The 25,901-nt window shown below is 38.7% G+C and overlaps 1 protein-coding gene across 1 annotated transcript in view; it reads left to right on the top strand.

Annotated features, from left to right (window-relative positions):
• The window catches only part of ABCB1 (ATP binding cassette subfamily B member 1), a 1,009,232-nt gene that overhangs the window by 319,383 nt on the left and 663,948 nt on the right, over nucleotides 1–25,901 (top strand). Inside the window, exon 11 of the mRNA XM_044067521.1 lies at nucleotides 20,398–20,569. Within this exon, the coding sequence (XP_043923456.1) occupies nucleotides 20,398–20,569 (172 nt within the window). The remainder of the gene's footprint in view (nucleotides 1–20,397; nucleotides 20,570–25,901) is intronic.

The following is a 25,901-nucleotide window of genomic DNA, read 5'->3' as shown; positions in this document are numbered from 1 at the left end:
ATGCACCCAAGAGGAAAGCATGGACACTAACAGACCAACAGGCAAACACTGGGGTAAACAACTGTACAAAAAACTCTTTAAAATCTAGAATAATGCAGCAGCAGCAACAACCAGTAAAACTTTAAAGTTTGCAGTATGTTTTGTGAGCATCTAAATGCCTTCCCAGTGAAGTTCGTAGCTCACATCTTACTGAGCTACATACTTAAATTACTTTCTTCACTTGCCTTATGAAAAAGAAAAACCCTTCTAATGAACCTTAGAATCTATTTTATGTATTGGGGTTTTTGGATATGAACCCGAGATGACAGCACAGACACTGCTGTACCAACAGTCAAACACTGGAGTAAATAACTTAACAAAAAAATCTTAATAATCTAGAATAATGCAATAGCAGCAGTACTGAGCATAAATGTAAAGTTGGCAGTACATTTTGTGAGTATCTAAACACTTTCCCCCAATGAAGTTCTTAGCTCACATCATCTCATACGTTTACGCCTATTGTACTTGTTATAGATCGTTTTGATTTCACCAAACTGATTTCCCCAATGAAGTCTTAGCTGCTGCTTCAAAAAAGATATAATTCCAATAGCCAGCAAAACTGTAACAACTGCAGTACATTTACACACACTTAGAGAACAACAGATTGATAGCTCACTTCAAGTGGTAGTTTGACACCCAGTGTACTGGATTTACAATTGGGTCTAGCTCCGATAAATACATTTCCTCTGTGAAGCTCTTAGCTGCTCTTACACCTCATTGGCTCACAGAAAATGAAGAAAAAGAAAGAGGGGTAAAAAGGAGCAGGACTTATACTGTTCTATGCATGGGAAAATATAAACAATAAATAAATAAATAAAGTACAGGATCAGGAAATCCTTCACTAGTATTTACCTAACATTCTGAATGGCTGATGCACCGTGATGTCTGACTGAAGGAAATAATGGCATTTAGTTTCCGGTGTAACAAATTAAATGAACATATATAAAGAAATGCAGTCGGTGCACATACCTGAGCTGCTATGAGGATAGAAATAAGGAATACCCCCTAAATGGCTGCACTGTACTGCAACTATGCATAACAACTAAAAGAATATTTTACTTTAGCTTTTTTTTAAATGGCAACATTTACATGTGCACAAATGCAGAATTCAAGGACCGCATTTATTCATGTCTAAACCCTTTACAGGGTGCACACAGTGTGGGTAAAGTTAGACATGCACTGTGGAGCTGTAGGTGTGGACACTAGCTACTGTTTAATGACAGTGGAACTGCAGGCACCAGCTGTGGATTTACTCAATAGCACTACATGAGCAAAGGAGGTAATATGGTGTAGAATCACAGTTCTTCTAGATAGTTCTGAAAGCAGTTTTCTTATTTCTTAACTGAAACTCCTTTATAGGTTCATAGGTGGTTATTAGGCTATCAGAGCAAGAGCCATTTTAAACCTATCCAAGCATACCGCATTGTACCAAAATAATATTGACGTGTCAATACCTCCAATAAATTTTGCTGTTACAATAAAGGCTTGCACACATTGAGTGGTCACAGTCTGCATCTGTCCATTAGGGATGTAGGTGCCACACTGCAGGTAAATTGAACATTTCCCACCCATTTGTCTGTGTTACATTTGAATAGGGTTAGGTGTGGATGGGAAGCCTGTTCCAAAGAAAGGGTAGTCTTTGTGACAGATACGAATCTCTCCAACATGTCCTGTTTATGTTGCAGATGAGATTTAGGTCCTTAGAATAAGTATTCCTTGACGGCATTTGTTTTACTGATGTGTAACAAATCTGTCAATGCAGGCTCAGAGTATGCTTGTAAGCTAGGCATAGATTCCTGCTCAGCAGTCAGTAGGAGATCAAGTAGACAGATAGAGCTTTGAGAAGCTGTTGAAAGTGCCTTTTCAGGTACATGCTGATTGGTACATTGTAGTCACTGAGAGCTGAGTAGAGTGGAAAAATACCACCTCAGGTCTCCCCTGAAAAGAGGTCACTGGCCTAGCATGACTAACCTGGTCAACAAAGGATAAACGAAATAGATAAATAAACAATGACCTCCTTGGACCTGGATGCCATGCTCTTATTTATTAGTTGTGCAATACAGAATGATTTTCCCACCACAGGAGACACATGGTTGTCAAATATCATGTGATACCAGATTGTTGGGGAATATTATCAATATGGTAATTTTACAAAGGGTACTATTATGCATTTGTCACACTGAGTTTTAGTCTATGGTTCTGGAACCAGTTTTTCTGTCTGCTTTGGGCTTTCATGAAGGATATTTGTATTATTAGGGGATTCGGTGATCACGCTTTGTTTAAAGTCGTCTGTAAACCTGGTCAGCCAGAGGCCCTTGATGTTTGCCTTGACTTCAAAGAAGTAGATGTTAAAAAAGGAGAAACACTAGCATTGATCCCAATGGGAATCTACTAGTGACTGGCCTCTTTGTGGGGGTGGATTCTTTTATGCTAGCTTGTGTACCATGAGTAAACCAGCTGGATATCCATCAGGTGACATATGGGTTTATGCTTAATTTTGTTAGTTTATCTCTTTTTTTCTGTAGCTTACATTGGGTGTCATATGCCTGAACTACACACATAGAATGCAGTTCTCTTTCTTCACTAGAGTAATCAGTTTCTGCAATTAAACTAACTACAAGGGACTGCACTTGTTTACAAGGTTTCAGAAAATCAATATGCAATGTTTGTTCTGGCCTTCTCTTACTAGTATGCATAACCCTGTAGTTTATGCAATGTCTGTTCTGGCCTTCTCTTACTAGTATGCATAACCCTGTAGTTTATGCAATGTTTGTTCTGGCCTTCTCTTACTAGTATGCATAACCCTGTAGTTTATGCAATGTCTGTTCTGGCCTTCTCTTACTAGTATGCATAACCCTGTAGTTTATGCAATGTTTGTTCTGGCCTTCTCTTACTAGTATGCATAACCCTGTAGTTTATGCAATGTCTGTTCTGGCCTTCTCTTACTAGTATGCATAACCCTGTAGTTTATACAATGTCTGTTCTGGCCTTCTCTTACTAGTATCCATAACCCTGTAGTTTATGCAATGTTTGTTCTGGCCTTCTCTTACTAGTATGCATAACCCTGTAGTTTATGCAATGTTTGTTCTGGCCTTCTCTTACTAGTATGCATAACCCTGTAGTTTATACAATGTCTGTTCTGGCCTTCTCTTACTAGTATCCATAACCCTGTAGTTTATGCAATGTCTGTTCTGGCCTTCTCTTACTAGTATGCATAACCCTGTAGTTTAGATTATTCTGCTTTTCTACTATTTAAATGAGTACTGACATTCAGCCAAAATATTGTTTTCTGTAGAGAGAATCATAATCAGTCCCCCGTCTCCAATTTTCAACTTACTGGTGCTAACATCTGTATTATGTTCCCCTTTATCTGTAGCCTGGGTTCTTTCCATGTGCTCCTCCCACACAATGTACATCACATGTTTTTAACATGTAATCTGGTACAGTGTTCTGTGAAATTTTAAATGGGGTTTTCAGTTCTTCCCAAGTTTGTCTGGTAATATCTAACAATCCACAAGGGAGCCTGCCATATAACACCGGCAAAGCACTGAACGTGCTGAAGCTTGTGGCACTTCTGTAATGGCAAGCAGGAGGCGTGGTACTGGCTGTTCATCTCATTCTACTAATGCATTTATATGGGGATGATACACTGTGTTTTTTAATTGCTTGACCTTAAAGCATTAGTAGACTTGGTGCATTATTATGGACATACTCAATGACCAAGGGATTCAATTTATTCTAGAAAATAATAAGACCAACTCAGCATCTGTAGATATACCATTAGCCTTACATAAGAGAATAGCCTCAAGGTACTTAGCTGCATAATCTAAAATGACTAAAATGTGTTGAAACCTTTTGTTGGATTTTACCAATGGCCCAGACATTATCCACTGCAGTACTGACTGTCGTGGATGCAAGAATCAAAGGATTTTTGACACCTGGATTAGGCACTGTCTCTTGGCACTCAAGGCATTCAACTTAACAGTTCTCAACTTATTTCATTATTCCTGGACAGTAAAATCTTGTTATGATCATTTCTGTTGTTCATCTAGTATATAATAATGTGCTAGCCTCATCATTAAGTTTCTGATAGGTTTGGGCACAAATAATTGGCATACTAATTCCTCTTTGCCCTCTCCGCCCTTTCTTGCTCTGCACAATAGCTCACGTTCTAAAGTATAGTATGGCAAAGAAGTGGGAACATTTTGTTCATCTTCATCTTGTACAGCTCTAGCTGTGTTTTATTTTGAGCTGCTCAGTGTCATTCCCTTATTGTGTCTTTTTAAAGTTGATCTGACTTACCTGGAGGTCAGTTGGTTCTGATGTTTCCTCACAAACCTATGAACTTACCTGGAGGTCATTTGACTCTGGTGTTTCCTCATGGTTAGTCTGGTAAGAGGTAGAAGTTACTGCCACCTCTCCTACCAACCCAGCACTGGGGTTGCAGCATCTAACACTTCTCTTAAAGAAGCCAACTCATGCCAATATTCATTAGTGTCAGTTGTTACGTAGATCTAGTTGATGTGACTGAATGGCCAGAAAGTCGATATCCACTCTGTCAAGACCACAACATTGAACATTGCATTTATCAAAAGCTGACGTGATTGAAGTTCAAGCCATCAAATACCATGGTAAGTCATTAGCTCAGATGTCACTACATATACAGGCATGTAAGTATTTATCTAGTGAGCACAATGTATTTAAATAGTAGCATGAGTGGCAATTCGAGCTGCTGGCCTACCATGGTATACTACGGCTTGAACATTGATCATGTCAGCTTTTAAAAAATGCAGTGTTTGGTGCTGTGGTCTCAGTGGAATAAGTTTTGACATTCTGGCCATTAGATCATGTCAGCTAGAGCTGTTATTTCTACCTTGTTCCTTTTTCTAGCACATTTCCTTTATAAAGCTAATGCATACAATCTTCTTTTTCTTTAAGGTTACTGTACGTCGGATTAGCAGGAGTATCGTTAGGGTTCTGTTCAACATAATCTTATGTCTTAGCATATACAACCCTCTCCATTTTCTTTCCTTCTTTAAGGTGCTCATCCTGTGACTCAGTGTGAGTGAACACCACTCTGTGTTCTGTTTGTTTTTCTTATTTTTTCTCCATCTACAAAAGATTTACCTTTAGTTTAACTTTTTTCCTTCCACTGGGGTGCCTTCTTTGCGGAGTCTGCATATCCTCCCTGTGGTTGCATGGGTTTCCTCCGGGTGCTCCGGTTTCCACCCACATCCCAAAGACATGCTGTAGGTGGACTGCACACTCTAAATTGGCCCTAGGTATGAATGCGTGCGTGCGTGTGCCTTCTGTGGAAGGTTGGGCACCGGGCTGACAACTCGACACCGTAAAAAACTCCACTGTCAATCATGAGGTGGACAAGCGACCCCTAACCAGGAAAAGCTGAAAGAAGAAGACATTTTTTGCCTGGAGCCTTTACTTATTTGAATTTTCCATCTTACATTGACCAAAATGGGATTAGGACTCTAACCTAGAGCATTTCTTTTCAGTTTTATAAACCAGAAGTTGTTCTTATTGATAACCTTCTCTTCCACAACACTCACCTGTTGCTTGGAATTCTCCATTACAGAGGCTTTCTGCTTAACCTTGACAGAAAGTTTAGAATTCTACTCAGGTAGTGCATTTTATGTGCTCTCTACTTTTGTTCCTTGAAACACAGCCTTTAAGTGAACACAAAGACACTGGAATACAGACATGAGGCAGTGCCTTTTTTGCACCAATATAGCTTTTGCAAGCTTTTGAACTGGTATGAGCCCTTCATTGGGAGTTATGTTAGATATCCACTTTTGCCTAGAAAAGCAAGTACAGTGCATATAAAAAGTTTATACACCCCTGTTAAAATGCCAGGCTTTTGTGATATAAAAAAATGAGATCACAATAAATCATTTCAAAACTTTTCCCACCTTTAATGTGACCTATAACCTGTACAATTCAGTTGAAAAACAAAGAAATCTGTTAGGGGAAAAATATAAAAAATAAAAAATGTACAATACGCTGGTTGCATGTGTGTGCATACCCTTAAACTAATACGTTGTTGAAGCAGCTTTTGATTTAAATACAGCATTCAGCCTTCTTGGGTACACATCTGCCATCAATTAAAGAGACTCTGATTAAACCCAAATAAAGTTCAACTGTCCTAGTAGGATTTTAATGACATTTACTCAGTTACCTGCTGCAGCAAAAGCCATGGTTCACAAAGAGCTTACAAAGCATGAAAGGAATCTCATTGTTGAAAGGTATCAGTCAGGAGAAGGGTACAAAAACATTTCCACAGCATTGGGTATACCATGGAACACAGTGAAGACAGTCATCAAAAAGTGGAGAAAATATGGGACAATAGTGACATTGCAAAGAAATGGATGTCCCTCCAAAATTGATGAAAAGACAAGATGAAAACTGGTCAGGGAGGTTGCCAAGAGACCGACAGCAACACTGAAAGAGCTGCAGGAATTTCTGGCAAATACTGGTTGTGTACTACATGTGACAACAATCTTCCATATTCTCCATATGCCTGGACTATGGGGTAGAGTTGCAAGATGGAAGCCTTTTCTTACACAGAAAAACATCCAGACCTGGCTAAAATTTGCAAAACAATACATCAAGTCTCCCAAAAGCATGTGGGAAAATGTGTTATGGCCTGATGAGACCAAGGTTGAAGTTTCTGGCCACAATTCCAAAAGGTACGTTTGGGGCAAAAACAACACTTCACATCACCAAAAGAAGACCATCCCCATGGTGAAGCATGGTGGTGGCAGTATCATGATTTGGGGTTGCTTTTCTTCAGCTGGAATTGGGGCTTTAGTCAAGGTGGAGGGAATTATGAACAGTTCCAAATACCAGTCACTTTTAGCCCAAAACCTTCGGGTGTCTGCTAGAAAGCTGAACCTGAAGAGGAATTTCACCTTTCAACATGACAATGACTCCAAGCATACATCCAAATCAACAAATGAATGGCTTTACCAGAAAAAAAATAAAGTTTTGGAATGGCCCAGGCAGAGCCCAGACCTAAATCCCATAGAAAATCTGTGGGGTAACCTGAAGAGGGGTGTGCACAAGAGATCCCCTTGCAATCTGACAGATATGGAGCGCTTTTGCAAGGAAGAGTGGGCAAATATTGCCAAGTCAGGATGTGCCATGCTGATAGACTCCTACCCAAGAAGACCGAAAGCTGTAATTAAATCAAAAGGTGCTTCAACATTTTAAGGGAATGCACACTTATGCAAGCAGCTTATTGTACGTTTTTTTACTTTTTATATTGTTTCCCTAACAGATTTGTTTGTTTTTCAACTGAATTGTACAGCTTATATGTCACATTAAAGGTGGGAAAAGTTTTGAAATGATTTATTGTGGTCTCACTTTTTTATATCACAAAAAATGGCATTTTAACAGGGACACTTTTTATATCTACTGTACATCATTTATTTCCAATTGGCTAAAAAAGAAACTTGCAAAATGTTAGTGTGGAAAAAATGTGCATCTGTTATGTTTCATATGACAACAACTCAGCGACACTGTATGAAAATAAGTCTCAGAGAGACTGCTTTGACATTTAATTAAACAATAAATATACAATGAATAGTGACTATATAATTAATTGTCTCTTAGCTTAATTCCATCTACTTCTCTGTTAAAGCTCTGTACACTTCAAGTAACCTAATTACTTTTTTAAAACTAAGTGTTTAGATCTCCTCTGTTCTGCTCTGTTAACATTCTCAAATCATAATATATCTGATATGTTCTCTTAGATTGCTATTTGTGTGTTTATCTACTTGTATAATTTCGTATTTGTGTATTTAATCATTATGGCTGTGTGGAGCTTTTCCCCTTGGGCCTCTGCTGAGAAAGGGCTCTTGCTCAGTTAGATATTGCTGGTCAACAAATATCAAATAAATAAAAATAATAAATAAATCATAATACAAGATATGCATAGGGAGATGAGTGAAATTCAGAAAAGAGAAATGGCCTTAGTCTGTCTTAACAAGCAATCTTTGTGAGATAGATGTTTTGGTTACAGTAAAAGAAAACATGAATTAGTAAAAATGTCCAGCTATTGGTAAGAGAAAGGCAGGGCGGGATTTCCATGAGAATAAGATATCGGGATAGAATGTATGGCTGTGGTGTGCAGTTACTGCACTATTCAGGCTGTGCTTTAACTAAATACAGAAAGACATAAACAGAGAGAAGAGAGACATAAGAAAATGTGTTGGTATGCCACTCTAAGTTTCCAGTGGGTACCTCTGAGGAACAGCAGTTCTGTACATAGTTTGACTAGATGTTAAGTTTATGGTTACTAGTGTTCTGACTATACTCTTGTGTTATGTGAAAACAATTACTGTCTTCTCATGAATAAAGCATTGGTGTTAAAACTCAGGTCCCAGTAATCTTAACAGTTACTGTTAATACTCTGAGATAGCAGTTTGCATTCTGGGTAACTTCCTCATAGAATCCATAATAAAATCATGCATTACCAGAAGAAGAAAATTTGTTACTTTTCAGTGTATCTTATTTGTGTCCACTGCTAGTTGCTCAGAGAGAAAAAGTACTGTAGTGTGTTATAAAACCACTATCCAGGTTCAAAACCTGACAATAAGATAGGACAATAGAATAAGCTTAATCTGTGTTGTTCTTCATAAGTTCTTAAGTTTGTAAATCATATATAGTGCTTAGGCCCAATTGCCACTGAAGAGCACCGATTCCTCAAGTGGTGACTCATGTGCTTTCTCACTATTCCCAGTGTCCAAATTTTTAAAACCGTGCAGTCTCTTTGCACATCTTAAATGAGCTGGTAGATTATTCTAGAGGTGTGTCATCTTGATGTTCTTTTTTTCTTATAATGCATTTTTTTTGTTCTTTTTGGAGTTTTAAGAGGTCTTGGCTAGGGTCAGTTAGAAAAGAATGCTTTTGCAGACAGTCAATAACATCCAGCTAATTAGGGGCGGCAGTGGTGGTGCAGCAGTTAGCGTTGTCACCTCACAGCAAGAGGTTCTCCGGTTCGATCCTCGGCCGGGGTGCCTTCTTTGCGGAGTCTGCATGTCCTCCCTGTGGTTGCGTGGGTTTCCTCTGGGTGCTCCGGTTTCCACCCACATCCTAAAACATGCTGCAGGTGGACTGCACAATCTAAATTGGCCCTAGGCATGAATGCGTGCATGTGTGTGCCTTCTGTGGAAGGTTGGGCGCCGGGCTGGCAACTCGACACCGTAAAAAACTCCACTGTCAATCATGAGTGGACAAGCGACCCCTAACCAGGAAAAGCCGAAAGAAGAAGAACAACATCAAGCTAATTAGTAGGAGGAGCTGTGAAACAACATTCATAATTTAACTACAAATATTTAGTGGCATCTTTATTTAGCTGTAGTACTTGTTTGACTTGCTGCTTCCTTGCCAGACTATTGCTGACCTCTGTCTGCATTTAATTTTTCCCACCTATCCATGGTGGCCTTTGAATTACCCAACCCTGCCATGAATCTGATTTTGGACACTCCTCCTAATGTCATCCCATCAGCTTATTCTACTGAGAGCTGAGAAATCTCAGGGAAGGCCCTCCCCGTTAGTCTCTTAAACTTGAATTATCTTCTGTTTCCTACTTTCCCGCTTAATTAAAAAATAAAAAAAATGCCCTTTATTCAGATGCTTTTACTGTATTTGAGTTCTTAAAGTGTTCAGTCATACATGTGCAACTCACCATAAACAGGGTCTTGTACCATATCCTTGCAACCTACAGGTCCCCCTCCATGTCCCAGAAAGCCCATACTACCTATCTGAATGTACTAGAGTCCCTCACCATTAAACCCGGTATGATATTCATAGGGGTTCTCAACTACCCTTCTATAGGTTGGGAATCCTATGCCACTTCTAATGCACATGCCCAGCGATTCCTAAACTTTGTTAATACCAACATCCTGTAACAGTTGGCCCATTCTCCTACCAGGGGTACAAACATTTTTCACCTTGTACTCACAAACATGGGGGGTAGTCATGTTCCTCACCCAATGTAATGTATCCTCTCATCAGATCTGACCAGAAAGCAGTACTGCTTGAAATAAAAATTAAATCCTGGACTCCAGCAAAACCAAAAACCTGTAAGAACTATTCCAAGGCTAATCTGTCTCTACTAAGTGACAGCCTGACTTAATTCCAAGAACCCCCAAACTTAGTAAACACCATAGCATATGCTGACCTATTTACAAAATCTTTGTTCAGCCATATTGATAGTTGTATAGGGAAAGCTGTGTCCACTTGTAATAAGAAAATGACAAGCTCAAAAGCCAAGACACCCTGGTGGAATCACAGCATCAACGAGTTATGCAACAAAAGAAGGAAATCCTGGCCAAGCACAGGAGGAACAAAGTCATACATATTAAATGCCCCGACCAAGCCAAACAGGCAACTAGGAGGGTTAATTAATACTTTAAAGGCTAAATTTGAAGACAACGTAGATTCTCAGGCAAAGGACAACCACAAAGCTTTCTACAGCTCTGTCTGTAACCTCAGGGGAAATACACAACAATGTGCATAACTTATTGTAACTGACATCACCCACAGTGAACCAGAGGCCATTACAACCTTTTGGCTGACAGGTCCAGCTCAAATTTCTCCCCCCGATAGTCGAAAAGGAGGTACTGTGTACCACAGTCCCCCAACTATTGCTAGGGAATAGGTCATCAATGCATTGATGGGCCTCAATAACATTCTGGGATGCTTAACAAATAGCATGAAACATGATCTCTCTGTTCCACTTGAATCAGTTTTCAGCTAGAGCTTACAGTCAGGCTTTGTGCCCAAAGAATGGAGAAGATGGCTATAGTCATTCCCCTCCACAAAGGAGGTCCAGTCGCTGGTCTGGGTAACTACACGCCTATGTCGGACCAGACTTATATGTAAGGTCATGATCATGTATGATCAATGAGGACATAGGTAACCTGCAAACATTGGACCGATCACAGTTTGGATTTGTTAAAGGAAAGTCATGCCTATTAAACCTGTTGAACTGTTTTTGAGAGGGTTACCAAAGCACTGGATGAAGGCAAGACTGTGCACACAGCTTACCTCAACCTGGCCAAGGCTTTTGATACAATACTCCATTAAGACATTATAGAGAAACTCACTAATTTAGGTATAAACCCTTTTATCACCCTCTGGATAGCCAACTGGCTCACTGATAGGATGCAGGAGGTCAAAACAGGTGAGCCCACCTCCAGCAAGAGGCCAATCACTAGCAGAGTCCCCCTGGGTACTGTACTGGCCCACTCCTTTTTGGCACCTATTTCTCTGAAATGGAAGCAAATGCTGGAGGTTTATGGCTGAATAAGTTTGCAGATAATTGCAAACTAGGGGTTACCATCGACTCCCCTGCAGACACTAGCATTCTTCAAAAAGGCCTATTTCTGACTAACAAATGGTGCCAAAGCTATGGTCCTCAACTGAATGTTATAAAATGCATAATTTTACCCTTTGGGAAGTCAAATATCCTGGCTAATTTTCATGTTGATAATATGCCCCTAAGAGTCCAACTAGTGGTCAGGGTTCGGGATACGCACATAAACAATAGCCTTACCTTTGACCACCATGTGGCCACAGTGGTGAGGAAATCCTTTTATGTTATGCAGCTTATAACAGCATGGCATCTAGGTCCAAAGAGGGCATTATCCCAATGTATTCTGCCCTTATCAGAACAATCATAGAGTACAATACTCCCTTTGGTATGTACCTCACCAAGGATATGCAGCAACTTCAGAGGTTGCTTACAAAATGAAATGAATACAAGGCATAACAAACCTGCCTTATGCAGAGCACCTTGAAGCTGTTTCCCTCTACTCAGTTTCATATAGATTGGTGAGGGGCAGTCTATGCCTGGCTTACAAGGCTTCCACAAACCCCACACTTATGAATCTCTTACATATTCATAAGTCAAACAGTACCAGAATAGGGACCTGAATTTTGTCTGTGACTTAAAAAGAACATGCTGGAGAGACAGATATGTGTCCCAGAAACTGTCCGTCCTATGGAACAGGCTTCCCATCCATGTGAGACTGTTTATCTATTACCCAGTTTAAGCACAACTTAGATCACTGGATGGGGAATAGGAAATTTACACCAAGCCTGACACCCATGTCCCTTATGGACAGAGGTAGCTTATAAATGCGTTTCCCTCAATGTCCTCCTTGGACACAGAACATCTTTATTCCTTTGGGTAAGCCTGGCTAGGCTTAAAAAGGCCCTCTGTGTCATTAGCCTAGTAATAATCTATGAATCTAAGAATGCCTAACATCAGACTTTCCCATTTTAGTAATGTATTTCAAATTGTTGTCTAAATGTTCTTGTGTTACTGTTAACTTTAATATTAAGCATAATTTGTAATGTAGCATCATAATAAGTTTTATTAGCAAGAGTTAGTTTACCACGTAAATATCTATAACAAATCGAAAACCATTTCACATTCTTACATCTAGTGCAATAGTCTAATGTTTTATGGAGACTCTTCTTTTGTACCCATTCAAGACATTTCAGATGAGACAGTGTGCATATACGAAATGTACTATTATACTCCGTAGTTGACTTTAACCTGCCTGTTAAAGGAAAGATTAGAGGATACATAAATATCGAAGTCTCAGTATACACTCCTGGAGTTCAGTTGATAGATAGATAGATAGATAGATAGATAGATAGATAGATAGATAGATAGATAGATAGATAGATAAAATGCTTATTGTTCTTGCTTGAAAACTACATAATTTTACATTTTTCCAAACAAAATATCAATCCAGCATCTAATGTCCAACTATTCAGGCTTTGCAGATATGTGTTAAACTGAGCAGAATCTGACTTATTTTGAATTAAGCAACCAGTTTTGTAGTCTTCTGCGTATTTGTATATCCAAACCTGTTATTATTTGGTATTGTAGAAAAAAGTATATTAAATAAAAATAGCCCCAAAACTGATCCCTGGGGTACAACTTATTTGAATGGTAAACAGTCTGACTAGACATTATTTATCCTAATATTCTATTTTTGAGCCAGTTCATTATCCATTTTATTAAATAACAATTTGTGTCAGTTTTAGGAGACACACACACAGATAGCGTTATGTGATAAAGTATCAAAGGCTTTAGCCAAATCCAAGATGACCAGGCCTATATCCAGGGCCTGAGTGATCTGTTCATACAAGCCTATTAAATTACTGTGCTTAGATGTACCTGTAATGAACACATATTGGTCGAAATCATGCTAGTACCGGTCTTGTTCACTAATACAATAAGACATCTTTCAAAGCTTTCACCTAACAAAGACATCAGACTAATTGGCCTAGAATTGTTTATGATATATTTCCCTCCATTTTTATGAATTAGAGTGACACATGAACATTTCCAGGAGTTCAAGACCGTCCCATTAATCAATAATTTATTAAATATTTCATACAAAGTGGGTACTGTAACATTCTTTGTTTTGACAAAGATAGCCTGGAATCAAACCTGGTCCTACTGAATCATATTTCTTATTTCATTTAAAGCCCAAGAAACTAGTGTTTAGTGAATTAATGGGCAAGCACCAAAAACAGAAATAAATGAGGAGTCATTATTTGAATTACTAGCTGAATTGAACATCGAAAAAAAAAATAGTTAAATTCTCTTACAATGACATTAGTGTCATAAATTGCCATATTATCTAGTCTGATGGAATTAATAAATAAAGAGTTCTTATTTGTCAAAATTACATATTTATAAAAAGACTTTTTGTTAGCTAACTGACTAATCAGCTTATGTTCATAATTTTCCTTTGACATCTAATTTCATGTTCAAGTTCTTACATATTTTATTAAATTTTCATCTATTTACATCAGTTGGAAAGTTCATTAATCCTTTGTGTGCTGATCTTTTGTCCTATCTTGACCACCAGCCATTATTATTAGACAGTTATTTCATATCACTGTCAAAATGCTTAGTACACATACTTAATAGATTTTCAAGTATTAAATAGCGACACTGTAAGCTGGAGGTTGATAAAAAAGATGTCCAATGTATTTGAGTTATTCAATCATGCAAATCATTATAATTAATAAAATTAGAAATATTCATATGCTTAGTAGATATATTCTGAATAGATGTCATTATATGATGAATGAAATAGCATTATGATTAGAACCACCAAGTGAAGGCAAAATTACTACTTGGTGAATTTTATCTGGAGCATTAATTGCAACATTATCTAGTATATTTGATCTCTGGTACTATTAGCTACCAGTTGATAACTTATTCATACTAAGGAAAGCAATGGCTTTAATAAATTCACTTTCATATGCTGAATTAGAAATTAATGACAACCAGTTAATATTTACATTACTAAAATCTCCAAGAATAGTGCTAGTTTTTTTCTCTGTAGACAACTGTCCATGTTAGCTAGAAAAGTTCAGTGTAATTCACTACTCTTTCTTGGAGCTATGTAATACAAAACAAATAGAATTGGATTGTTACAAAATTTTGCAAATAATTGAACTGCAATTCTCATATTCCACTTTTTGAATTAATAAACTAGATGGAATTGAATTGTGAACCCATAGAATAATACCATCCCCTTAAGGTTAAGTCTAAGGCGGTCATATTTGCTAAAATCATTTAGCTGAAGATTTAAGGAATTTCAAGATTCAGTAATTGCCACAATTTGATAATGTTTAAATGTATCAAACCAACTGAATTGTTGAATTTGTTAACTAAATTTCTAGCATTACAGTAAAAATACTTTATCTTCCTCTTTACCGAGATTTTAGATGGAGTATGTTTAATAATGCTTTGCCATTTTCTAAAAAAAATATAAGAGCATCAGTAATTTTATCTGCAACATATGAAGCCCCATAAGGGCTCAGATGTAACAGGTCCATAGAAACAATCTGTAATCCTGCACATATTCTACCCAGTAAATTACCAGCTTAATATTGTAAGTTAAAGTTAGCTGGTGCAGCATGGGTATTTGTATACAGGTAGTTTGTCCACGAAAATGATGGCATGATTTCACTTAGTGTACTGACAATCTTGTAAGTCTCTAAAAATTCCATTATTTCAATTAAGGATTTCTTCATATAGGTAAGTGAAGTACTTTTCAAATTATTAGTGCCAGCATGAATAGCCGTAACATCATATTTTGAATTTACTGATGTTAATTTAGTTAAAACGTAAGATGCATCATTTGGTTTCGAATCAGTAAGAGCTGGTATTGTATAAAAAATGTTTTTCTAATTTGCTCAAGTGACTAGCTATGGATTTTAATATTGCTTCACCTAAAATTAATGTCTGCTCTTTAGCTCCACAATTTAATATGTTATTGCACTCTAATGTAACTTTTTGATTTTCAAGGTCTAAAAGTTTAGCCTGTAATTTGAAAGTCTCATCCTGCTTCTGCATTGGAACTACTTTATCAGTTGCACTTAGGTCAATTGAATTTAAATTTGTGTTGTTCAGGACAGTTTCTCACATATGGTCATTTCTTAGTGAGGCAATACTTGTCAGTAGATCTGTATCGACACTTATGGTAGTTATATTATTAGCATTATAACCAACAACTGATATGCCAAACCCTCTGCTGTTTATTTTCTTTTTTATGGTGATATTATTCCTAAGATTATTTTGCTCAGAAATTAAATTTGATATGATAGATATGGATGTTTCTTGTATTTGAGAATCACACTGTCTCAAACTGTTTTTATCCAAAATAATCATTTCATGATAGAGATCAGTAGAGACTTGATAATATTCAGAAGTAATGCCAACATTCTGAATATTATCAATATTGCTATATTGCTAACAGTTTCTAGTAGTCACATCGTGCTTTAAAATAATATCTGTTGAATACGTAGATAATACAAAACAAAGCAGCGGAGTAAAACAGCAGCCAGGATATCATAAAAATCTATTTAATATAGAAAAACGGAGGTACGCACTTTCACATACAGCTTCATCAGACCTATAAAAAGACAAACCAACATCTCAATATATAGGGAGGGCTCTAATTAACAATGTTGAACGACTAATAGCGTCAAGTCACGTATTAATCAATTAAACATAACTAGAACCATATTAGTCATTTAAAAGCATAACACATAAATATAAACACAATATAAAACAAAAATAAAAACACAGAGATAAATAAACACATCAGACTTTCAATGGACGCCCCTTCAAAACAGGTTTAAGAAGAATTTTTTCATTCAGTCCCCTACCATGGTCTGCCCCCAATCTAATGATCGATTTAACCTCCCTAGTTTCTGTATGGTTACGAATATCCCCTTCTTAACCCTGGAAGACGCTGACATTTGTGCAGTCACAGAAACCTGATTCAAACTGCAGAGAGCACCCCCGCCTTACCTGGTTAGTCATCTTGTCATACATTCAGACCCCATATCATGGGCAGCAAAGCAAAAGGAGGTGGAGTTGCAATATAAACTTCTCCAAAGCTGATTACATCCTGAGGGAAGATATAAACAGCTTCACAGACCCCTCCCCCTCCATAGGAACTGCCACCTTTGTCCAAATCTACACCAAAGTACTATACGAGCATTTATATAGCTGCATGGAATCAGGAATACCCGACAGGACAAAATCCTTTTCCTCAAGGAAAAGTAAACCTATCTGATGGACATCTGCAATAAATAAACTCTATAATAAAGGGAAAAAATGCTGTCCAGGACCAAGAAGGAGAAGGTGCCTAATTGGAAGCAATGTCTCCTTAGCCTGAACAAGCAGTTAAGAGCACTAGTGAAATCCTCCAAAGCAAACTTCGAGTTCAAACTGGCCACATCTACTAAAGACAGTAAGGCCTTCTTCATATATGTCCACAGTCTCAAAGGAAGCACTCAGATCTGCTCAGAACTAGTGGTCAAGGACACCACATACACAAATGTCATAGATATAGCCAACCTGCTGGCAGACAGTTTCAGTGAAAACTTCACCTCTCTGTCCCCCCTGTCATTAAATCAGGATATTCCTGCCCCCCTCCCCTTATCTCTAGTGAGCAAGTCATCACTGCTCTCTCAAAGGCAAAACATACAGCCACCATGGGACCAAGTAACATCCCAGGCTGCATCCTACGTGAACTCAGGCAGGACCTTGCAGCACCATTAGGCACCCTATTTGACCAAAGCCTGAGTACCGGCTTTGTTCCAGCCAAGTGGAGGACAGCCATTGTTATCCCTTTGCACAAAGGTCCACCGATCCAGGAAATTATAGACCCATCAGGCTAACTGAATAGCAATGCCAGGGAACAGATTATTATGGACCTCATTAACAAGGACATTGGCAACCTCCAAACACTCGATCCCACACAGTTTGGTTTCGTCTAGGGGAGGTCATGCTTGTTAAATTTGGTTGACCTCTTTGAAACGGTCACCGAAGCCATGGAGAAGGGGAAGACAGTGCACACCGCCTACCTTGGCCTGGCCAAAGCCTTCGATACTGTTCCCCACTTGGGTATGGGTCTATATTAGAACATTGAAGTTTCAAAACTTCGAATGTTCTAATATCGAACCCTATTCAGCAAAAGCTGAAAATATCAAAGCAACAGAAAACCAAATTTTTCCTAGGGAAAGAATTTGGTTGTCCATTTCTGTTGCTTCGGTATTTTCAGCGCTGTGGTGGAAAGTTACGGGTCGGGTTCAGGTAAGTGTGTGACTGAGTGCGGGTTAGGTTAGTTAGGGTTAGGGTGCGGGTTAGGTATATGTGCGATTGTGTGGACATGAGGGTTAGGGCAGGTTAGGTGAGTTAGGGTTAGGGCGCGGGTCAGGTAAGTGTGTGATTGTGTGGATGTGAGGGTTAGGGTGGGGTAGGTGAGTTAGGGTTAGGGCGCGGGTGAGGTGAGTGTGCCATAGTGACGGACGTTAGGGTTAGGGTTTGGGTTAAGGTAAGTGGATAGTTAGTGGTGTGTGTATAGTTTAGTGTAGGGTTAGGTGTAAGATTTTAGGTGTATGTGTGTGGATTGCTGTTTGTTTGGTGTGCTTGTGTTGTGTATGTGTTTTGGAACAACAAATTTTTTCCCTAGGAAAAAAAATTCACTCTTCTGTATGTTCGATGTTTTCAGCTTTTGCTGAATAGGGTTCAATATTAGAACATTCGAAGTTTTGAAACTTCGATGTTCTAATATAGACCCCTCGGGTATAATAGATAAACTCTATCAATATGTTACCAGATCGGTAGCAAACTGGCTCACTGATAGAACCCACCTAGTCAAAATAGGGGAAGGCATCTCAAGCGGTAGACCCGTAATGAGTGGTGTACCCCAGAGATTGGTCTTGGGGCCTCTGTTGTTTGGGATATACTTTTCTGAGGTGCAGGCCAAAACCAGTGGGCTATGGCTAACCAAGTTTGCAGATGACTGCAATCTGGGCACTGTCATCAATTCCCCTAGTGATGTGGACATCCTCCAAGAGGGTCTCACCCGAACAAATGACTGGTGATAGAAACACAGCCTCAAAATGAATGCCAAAAAATACATCATCATCCTCTTTTGGGAGAGTGATGTCCCCACAAATTATCACATTAATAACATGGTCCTAAGCACACAATCAGTCGTGAGGGACTTGGACACCCTGGTTGATAGAAAACTGACTTTTGACCACCATATTGCCTCAGTTGCATAGTAAGGGTATCTCATCCAGGGACAAGGCGGTCATAACATCCCTGTATTCTTCACTTAGTGGTGCTGCGGTAGCATTGTCACCTCATAGCAAGATGTTGTCTCGTTCGATTCTCAGCTAGAGCGTCTTCTGTGTGGAGGCATACGTGAATGGGGCGTGCCTTCGTTGAAGGTTGTGTGTCAGGGCTGGTAACCCAGTATGTAAAAATCCACTACCAATCATTAGCAGACCGGAGTTCCGCTGTGGCGACCCCTAACCGGGAAAAGCCGAAAGACACAAACAAACAATAAGACCCATTACATGCAGCAGCTGGACAGACCATGGAAGTTCTACACCAGGAGAATCCAGGGCCTCAAACATAAACCCTACACAAATAAGCTAAAAGTCCTGTCCCTCTACTCAGTCTCATACAGATTCCTCAGAAGTGACCAAAGCAATCTAAGACCCCAGCTTGATGGGACTGCTGCATATCCACAAGTCAAGCTCCACTCAAGTAACCCACACACTATCCCTCAACCTGGTGTGCAACATCAATACGACTTGTTGGCATGACAGATTTTTGTCCCAGAGAGTCCCCCTTTTGTGGAACAGACTCCCTCTCCATGTCAAGCAGAGTACCTCATTAACCCTTTTTAAGTACAACCTGGATAACTGGAAGGAGAACAGAAAATACACCCCTAGAGTTCCACCTGTGTCCCTGCTGGGCAAGGGCATCAGGTGCTGACTTGTTGGAACCTGGGCTAAATTCTTGGCTAGGCTTGTAAAGGCCTCAGGGCCAATAGCCTAGTAATTTCCTATTATCGTTGATCGTAAATGTATTACTTGCAGCGTAAATCATAAATCCTTTTAGGTTATCGAGGAGTAAAATCCTGTTCTTCTTTCCAAAGGTGCATAGAATAGTCCTTGAAGAACTACATCTGAATGATCAGACTGGGAAAAGTGTGCTGACACTGGCTTGTCAATCATTTTGTTTGTAAACACATGAATCAAAATTCACTGGTGATTATTAATAGAACTATGCCAGAAGAAGAGATTGGTGTGTGTGTGTGTGTGTGTGTGTGTGTGTGTGTGTGTGTGTGTGTGTGTGTGTGTGTGTGTGTGTGTGTGTGTGTGTGTGTGTGTGTCTGTGTGTGTATTTTAGAGTGCACCTGTATGATAGCTTCCCTTTTGTTAAAGTGTCCTTGTTAATAATGGATGCATGGTCTTGAGCTATACTGTGCTCCATACTGCCAAATCTGTTTTGGTGAAAAAGAATTTGCCTATCTTTCATTTATTTGGTATACGTTTCAAGATAAGTAAAACACAGGCAGGAGTAGTTGTGTTTGCGGTGTTTGTGGCTCTACAAGGATTAGAGTATCTTTTATGATTAAAATGTGTATGATCTTTATAATCTAGCAGATAAATTAAATTAGTAAATTGCAGTGGAAATGCATATTTCTGTTATTTGGGTGAGAAGGTTAGGGTTTTCAGAAGCTAGGTTTGCATTACAATAGCAGTGGTATTCTCTAGTTTGAAATTGCTTTCAGTATTTGATTCTGTTGTTCATTTAGATTTGACATGAGTTACTCATGAATCTCAGTTATTTCTTCATGTACTACTGTTCACTAAATAAAGTGTTAGTTAAAAGCACAGCATCATCTTATTTAACTGCAACAATTTACCCAAATTACATAATACACTTAAAACAGGTCCTCACTAATGGCATTCTTCCATTTTTTGCAGATATAATCAGAATTTAGTTGATGCTAAGAACATTGGAGTTAAGAAAGCTATTACAGCCAACTTATCCATTGGTATTGCTTTCTTTTTGATATATGCATCCTATGCACTGGCTTTCTGGTATGGAACAACTTTGGTGCTGGAAGAGAGCTATTCAATTGGAAAGGTTTTAACAGTAAGTGAACATTATTAGCATATTACTTTGCTGAAGTTAATATATAATGTAATTCCGCAGAATGCTATTTATTCCATGTATTCCAGAATGCTTTCTTATGGCATATACCACAAAATGCTTTGTTACTATTATTAATTTGTCAATCTGTTTCTGTTACTTTAAATCATGTAATATTTTAATGTAATGTAATGTAAATAATAAATGTAATAAATGTAATATTTTTTCTTGGTTTGTTTTATTCTGTTCATTATTGTAATATTGTAAGTGGAGCTTTTCTCCCCGGGCCGCCATTGAAAAGGGGCTCTTTTTGGCCCAGTAGACTTTCCCAGTCAACAAACTGCAAATAAATGAATAAATAATATGACAGTAGCATTTGGCGGTGGAAAAACTTAAGATAAAGTGGCCTGCAGCCTGCACTTGTTATTCATGGTGAGTGTTTGCTGGGATTTATGCCTTATCACTAGCACTTTGGAGGTTAAGGATGATGAGTAGAGATATTGTGATTGGGCAAAAGTCAGCTCGTGTATTAGGTGTGAATGAGCACAGTGTTGTGTATCCATGGTGGGGTAAAGTTTAAAGAGGAGAAGGTCCTCTAATCAAAGTGATAAGAACTTCAAGGCTCTTGCCACTGAAATGGATTGGCCATCTTAGTGGCAGCTCATTGGACAAGGAGAATCCCTGCAGGGTATTAGGTAATGAACAAGGATGTCAGAACACCTGATATCTTAGGGACGATGTATGGACAGACTGCCAAAAATATTAAACCAAAACATAAAAAAATAATTTATTACATTAACAGGGGATAATTACAATAAATATCAAACTGCTCTCAATTGAGATCCATGTTGTTGCAGAAATAATGATCAAGGCTACTAGCAGCATTCAATTGTATTGGATCGTAGGAGATTCTAGGCTGTCGACCCAGAGGTCATTTCAAGCCTAGCCTTTTCATCCCAATGTGTGTGTGTGTGTGTGTCTTTCGGCTTTTCCCGGTTAGGGGTCGCCACAGCGGAACTCCAGTCCGCTAATGATTGGCAGTAGAGTTTTATGTGCTGGCTTGCCAGGCCTAACACACAACCTTCAACGAAGGAACGTCCATTCACGCATGTCGTCACACAGTAGACGCTCTAACTGAGAATCGAACGTAATACCATAGATAATCTATTCAGTACCCATGATTGTATTTAGTAATGACTGCCCCATGTCCAGGAGGGTTATGGGCTCTGTCCTTAGTAAGAATTTATGGTGCCCCATCCACTCGTCCAGGTTTCTTTTAAAAAGTTTCATAGACATGTTCTGCTTCACATGAACTGGCAGCCTATTCCAAAGGTACAGCAGTCACTGGGAGATAAATCTGTCCCTCTACAACATCCTATTCAAGTCGCAGGCCATATTTAGGTCCCTGGAACAGGCTGCTCTAGTCCCGTTTGATTTATGGATATGCAAAAAATTCATTATGTTTAGGTTGGAGATTGCTGTGTAAGCCAGGCATAAGTCTTTCCTAAGAAGTCTATATGATACTGAGTATAGTGACAGGGACTTTAGTCTGTCTCTATAAGACACGCGCTGGAATGCCTTGATCTTCTTAGTTACAAACCTCTGAGGTCTCTCCAATTGCTGCAGGTGCTTTGTATAGTACATGCCGAAAGGGGTATTATACTCAGTTATGGACCTGGTTAGTAATAAGTATAGAGGAGTTATAACCTCCTTTGCTCTAGAGGTGATGCCTTTACTATGACTCCTTAACTATCACTCCACTTTCCAAACCTGTTCCACCCTTTGAAAACATAGAACTCTTACCAGCTATACCCCTTATTAACAAAAGAAAACAAATATATATTGTCGTACTTTACATTAACCCATGTCAAAATATACCTATTCTAGAAGATTTTCTATCCTGGACAACCCAGAACATTGCAAACAAAACTATCATACTGAGTGATAATAACATAAATTGGCAATCTGTCATCTCTAACTACCCATCAAATAGTATAAACTTATATAGGTTTACCCAACTTATAACAGTCCCCACACATATAGTAAACAAACAAACTACATCAGCCCTAGACTGGATGCTTGTTACACACCCTGACAAATATGCCTATACAGGAACCCTCCCTAATATCTCAAGCAACCATCTACCCGCCTTCACTCATAAAACCCATATGCAAACAAGAAAATCCCATTTGTACAGAACATCTAGAAATTTTGCCCATTTCAGTCAAAGGGCTCTTATAGATACTTTAAAAACCCATAATTGGCACCCAACTAAAATTCTTCCTCTGGATGATGCTGTAAATTACTTCAACAATGTCTTTCTTACTACACTCAACAGCCTCGCCCTCATGCAAACTAAAAGAATTAAGCATAACCATATCCAAAACATACTAAACAGACTCTCATTACCAGGGACAAAGCCTGGAATGAATGGCATAAAACAGAACCCCACAAAATGAAATGAAATACAATCAACTTCATAACAGTGCCAAAAAACTTGCCATTACCAACAAGAAAAATTACTTCTCCACTCAACTAAGCTCCCAAAACAACAACCCCCCAAAATTCTGGAAATCTATTTCCTCACTCTTCAATCCTGGTATTCAGCAAAATCCCACACCATCTCCTGAAAAAGACCCACAAAAAAATGGCAAAGCCTTTAACACTCACTTCATTGAAACCATTCAAAAACTCGTCAATGATTTCTCTATTCAAACAACCTGTATCCTTATAGTTTAGAAAGCAACACATATCTCTCCTTTCTTAAGTCAAATACACACCTCCCCCTTGTAAATGACAACACAGACTATGGTCCACCCACACCTACATTTATAGTGCAACCTGTGCCCACCTCTCTGGTGCATAAACTAAGTAAACTAAAACCATGTTCGCCTCTGCTGACAGACTTCCAGCAGAATACCTAAAACTCACTGCAGATGCTGTTGCATACTCTGTCAATGTTCTCATCAGTCGATCCATCTCCAAATCATATGTTCCTCGACTCTGGAAAAACTCCGTTATAACACCTTTACATAAAGGTGGCAACACCAAGACCTCTCTAATTACCACCCCATCTCCTTTATCTAAAATCCTAGAGAAGTGTATTCATACTCAGTTGTTAAAGTATCTCTCCAACAATTACCTACTTGACCCACCCAACAGGCTTTCGCCCTGCCCACAGCACAACAGCCTTATTGTCTTTCACCAGTACTGTTAACAAAGTGTTAGATACTGGTCCACTAACTTCAGCCATTTTACTGGACCTCTCTAAGGCTTTCGATACGGTGTCACACTCTAAACTACTATTACAACTTAAATCCCTAAACTGCTCCCCACTTGCACTGGTTTGGTTTTCCAACTACCTTTCTGACAGGAAATAGTCTGTCAAATGGCAAAACAAACAATCTGAATGTCTCATAAATAAAACTGGAGTTCCCCAAGGGTCCGTTCTTGGCCCACTACTATTATACGTATTCATTAATAACCTACATAAAGCATCCCATCTTAGTGCTCTCATCCAATACGCTGACAATTCAACAGTAATCACCTCTGCCAACAACCTGTCAGATCTCCAGCTTCTAACACAGAAACCCTTTACTTCTATTGAATCCTGGCTAAATGATGCTCAACTTCTACTCAATCCAAAAAAATCAAAACTCTTTTAAACATTTTCATCAAAACCTCTAACTCAAGATTTTACAATTTTCTCACAAAACAATGGTATAATTGAGCTAGTAAAATCATCAAAACTTCTGGGTATCACAACTGATGACAAACTCTCCTTTGAAAATCATATTCACAATACAGTCAAGAAGCCCCATTTTAAACTTGGTAAGTTGTATAGACTCAAACTCTTTATTGATACGCCCACCGAGATAAAATTGGCTAACAGTCTACTCTTCCCTACTGTCCTTTATGGTAGCCCCATTTTCAGTAACCACATGCAACTCTCAAGAACAAATTACAGTCCTGCTACTACAAAATAGCAAAATTTGCCACTAATATGCCAACCCAAACACATCATTGCCAAGCCTTAAGACGTTTAAACTGGCTCGCCACTATCTACAGTACTCCCAACTAACACTCACCCACAAACTACTGTGTAACCCTAATTATTGCCCCTCTCTTCAGACCATGCTACAAACATACACCCCAACACTTCAAGTAAACAGTTTCTAAGCTCAAGACCCAACAAACATGCAGGACAAACCTTTATTTCTTCTCCATTGCCAAACTTTGGAATGCTCTACTCTCTTCTGTTATTTAAACAGACTCCATCAAAGCTTTCAAAATTGCACTAAAGTCCCATTACCTTGATAATCAAATGTGTACCTGCAATAACTGGCCTAAACCACTATGACTATAGTACTTCATTAGAAATTACCTAATAATATTCCTTGGTTATTCACCTACCAATTTTCACTCCTCCTATTTTGTTTGCTTAGTACTAGACTTGCTCCACTACAGGCTACCTGGACTACTTTAGCAGCTTAGTAGAATAACACTATTCTTCTGTTTGTTTAACTGTATGACAAAAAATAAATAAATAAACTCACTGAATATATTCTGTATATACCTTCTGTAATTGATGTTTATTCTGTATATTTGATGACATGATGTCATATTATTCTTTGTAACTTTATTTTGGAGCTTATGTAATTATTCTGTATTGTTTCATTGTAACTGTATTTCAGCTTCTTTTATATGCTGTATATGCTTGCTTTTATGATGTTATGCCACTTCTTTCTAATCTGTATTTGGAGCTTTTCTCCCCAGGCCTCCACTGAAACTGGATCTCTGATCCAGTGGATTTTCACGGTTACCAGATGTCAATAAATAAATAAATAATAAATTGTTATCAAGTGTGCTATGTAGAAAGCCTTCCTTACTACAAGAGACCCATGGTGGTCAAAGCTAAGGTTGCAAACTACTTGTGATCCCAGATCTCTTATCACTTTGTAGGTACATAGGGTATTGTTGTTAATTTGTTAATGTGAAGGGACATTCTTTTTACTGAAGGGAATGATGATGCATTTCTTTGCATTCAGTTTGAAACCATGATAAGACATCAGTTGTTGGTCCTCAGAAGACCCTTCTGAAGTATACTGACATCATTTGAGGATTCAATAATTGCACCCAGTTTGCAGTCGTACACAAACTTGGTCAGCCATAGCCCCTTAGTTTTGTCCTGAACTTATGAGAAGTATAACACTAAGGGGCCCAGTGCTGAACCTTGTGGCACCCTGCTGGTGACAGGTCTGTTGGTTGTTGTGGAGTCACTCACTTTGATAGTTTGTGACCAGTTTGTGAGCCAGTTGGCAACTCATCTTACAAC

This window comes from Protopterus annectens, chromosome 3.part1 (assembly GCF_019279795.1).
Source record: "Protopterus annectens isolate FY-2018-M chromosome 3.part1, PAN1.0, whole genome shotgun sequence".
In the NCBI taxonomy this organism is placed as follows: Eukaryota; Metazoa; Chordata; order Ceratodontiformes; family Protopteridae; genus Protopterus; species Protopterus annectens.
Note: the sequence above shows the minus strand (reverse complement) of the source record. Positions and strands in the feature narration are given on the sequence as shown.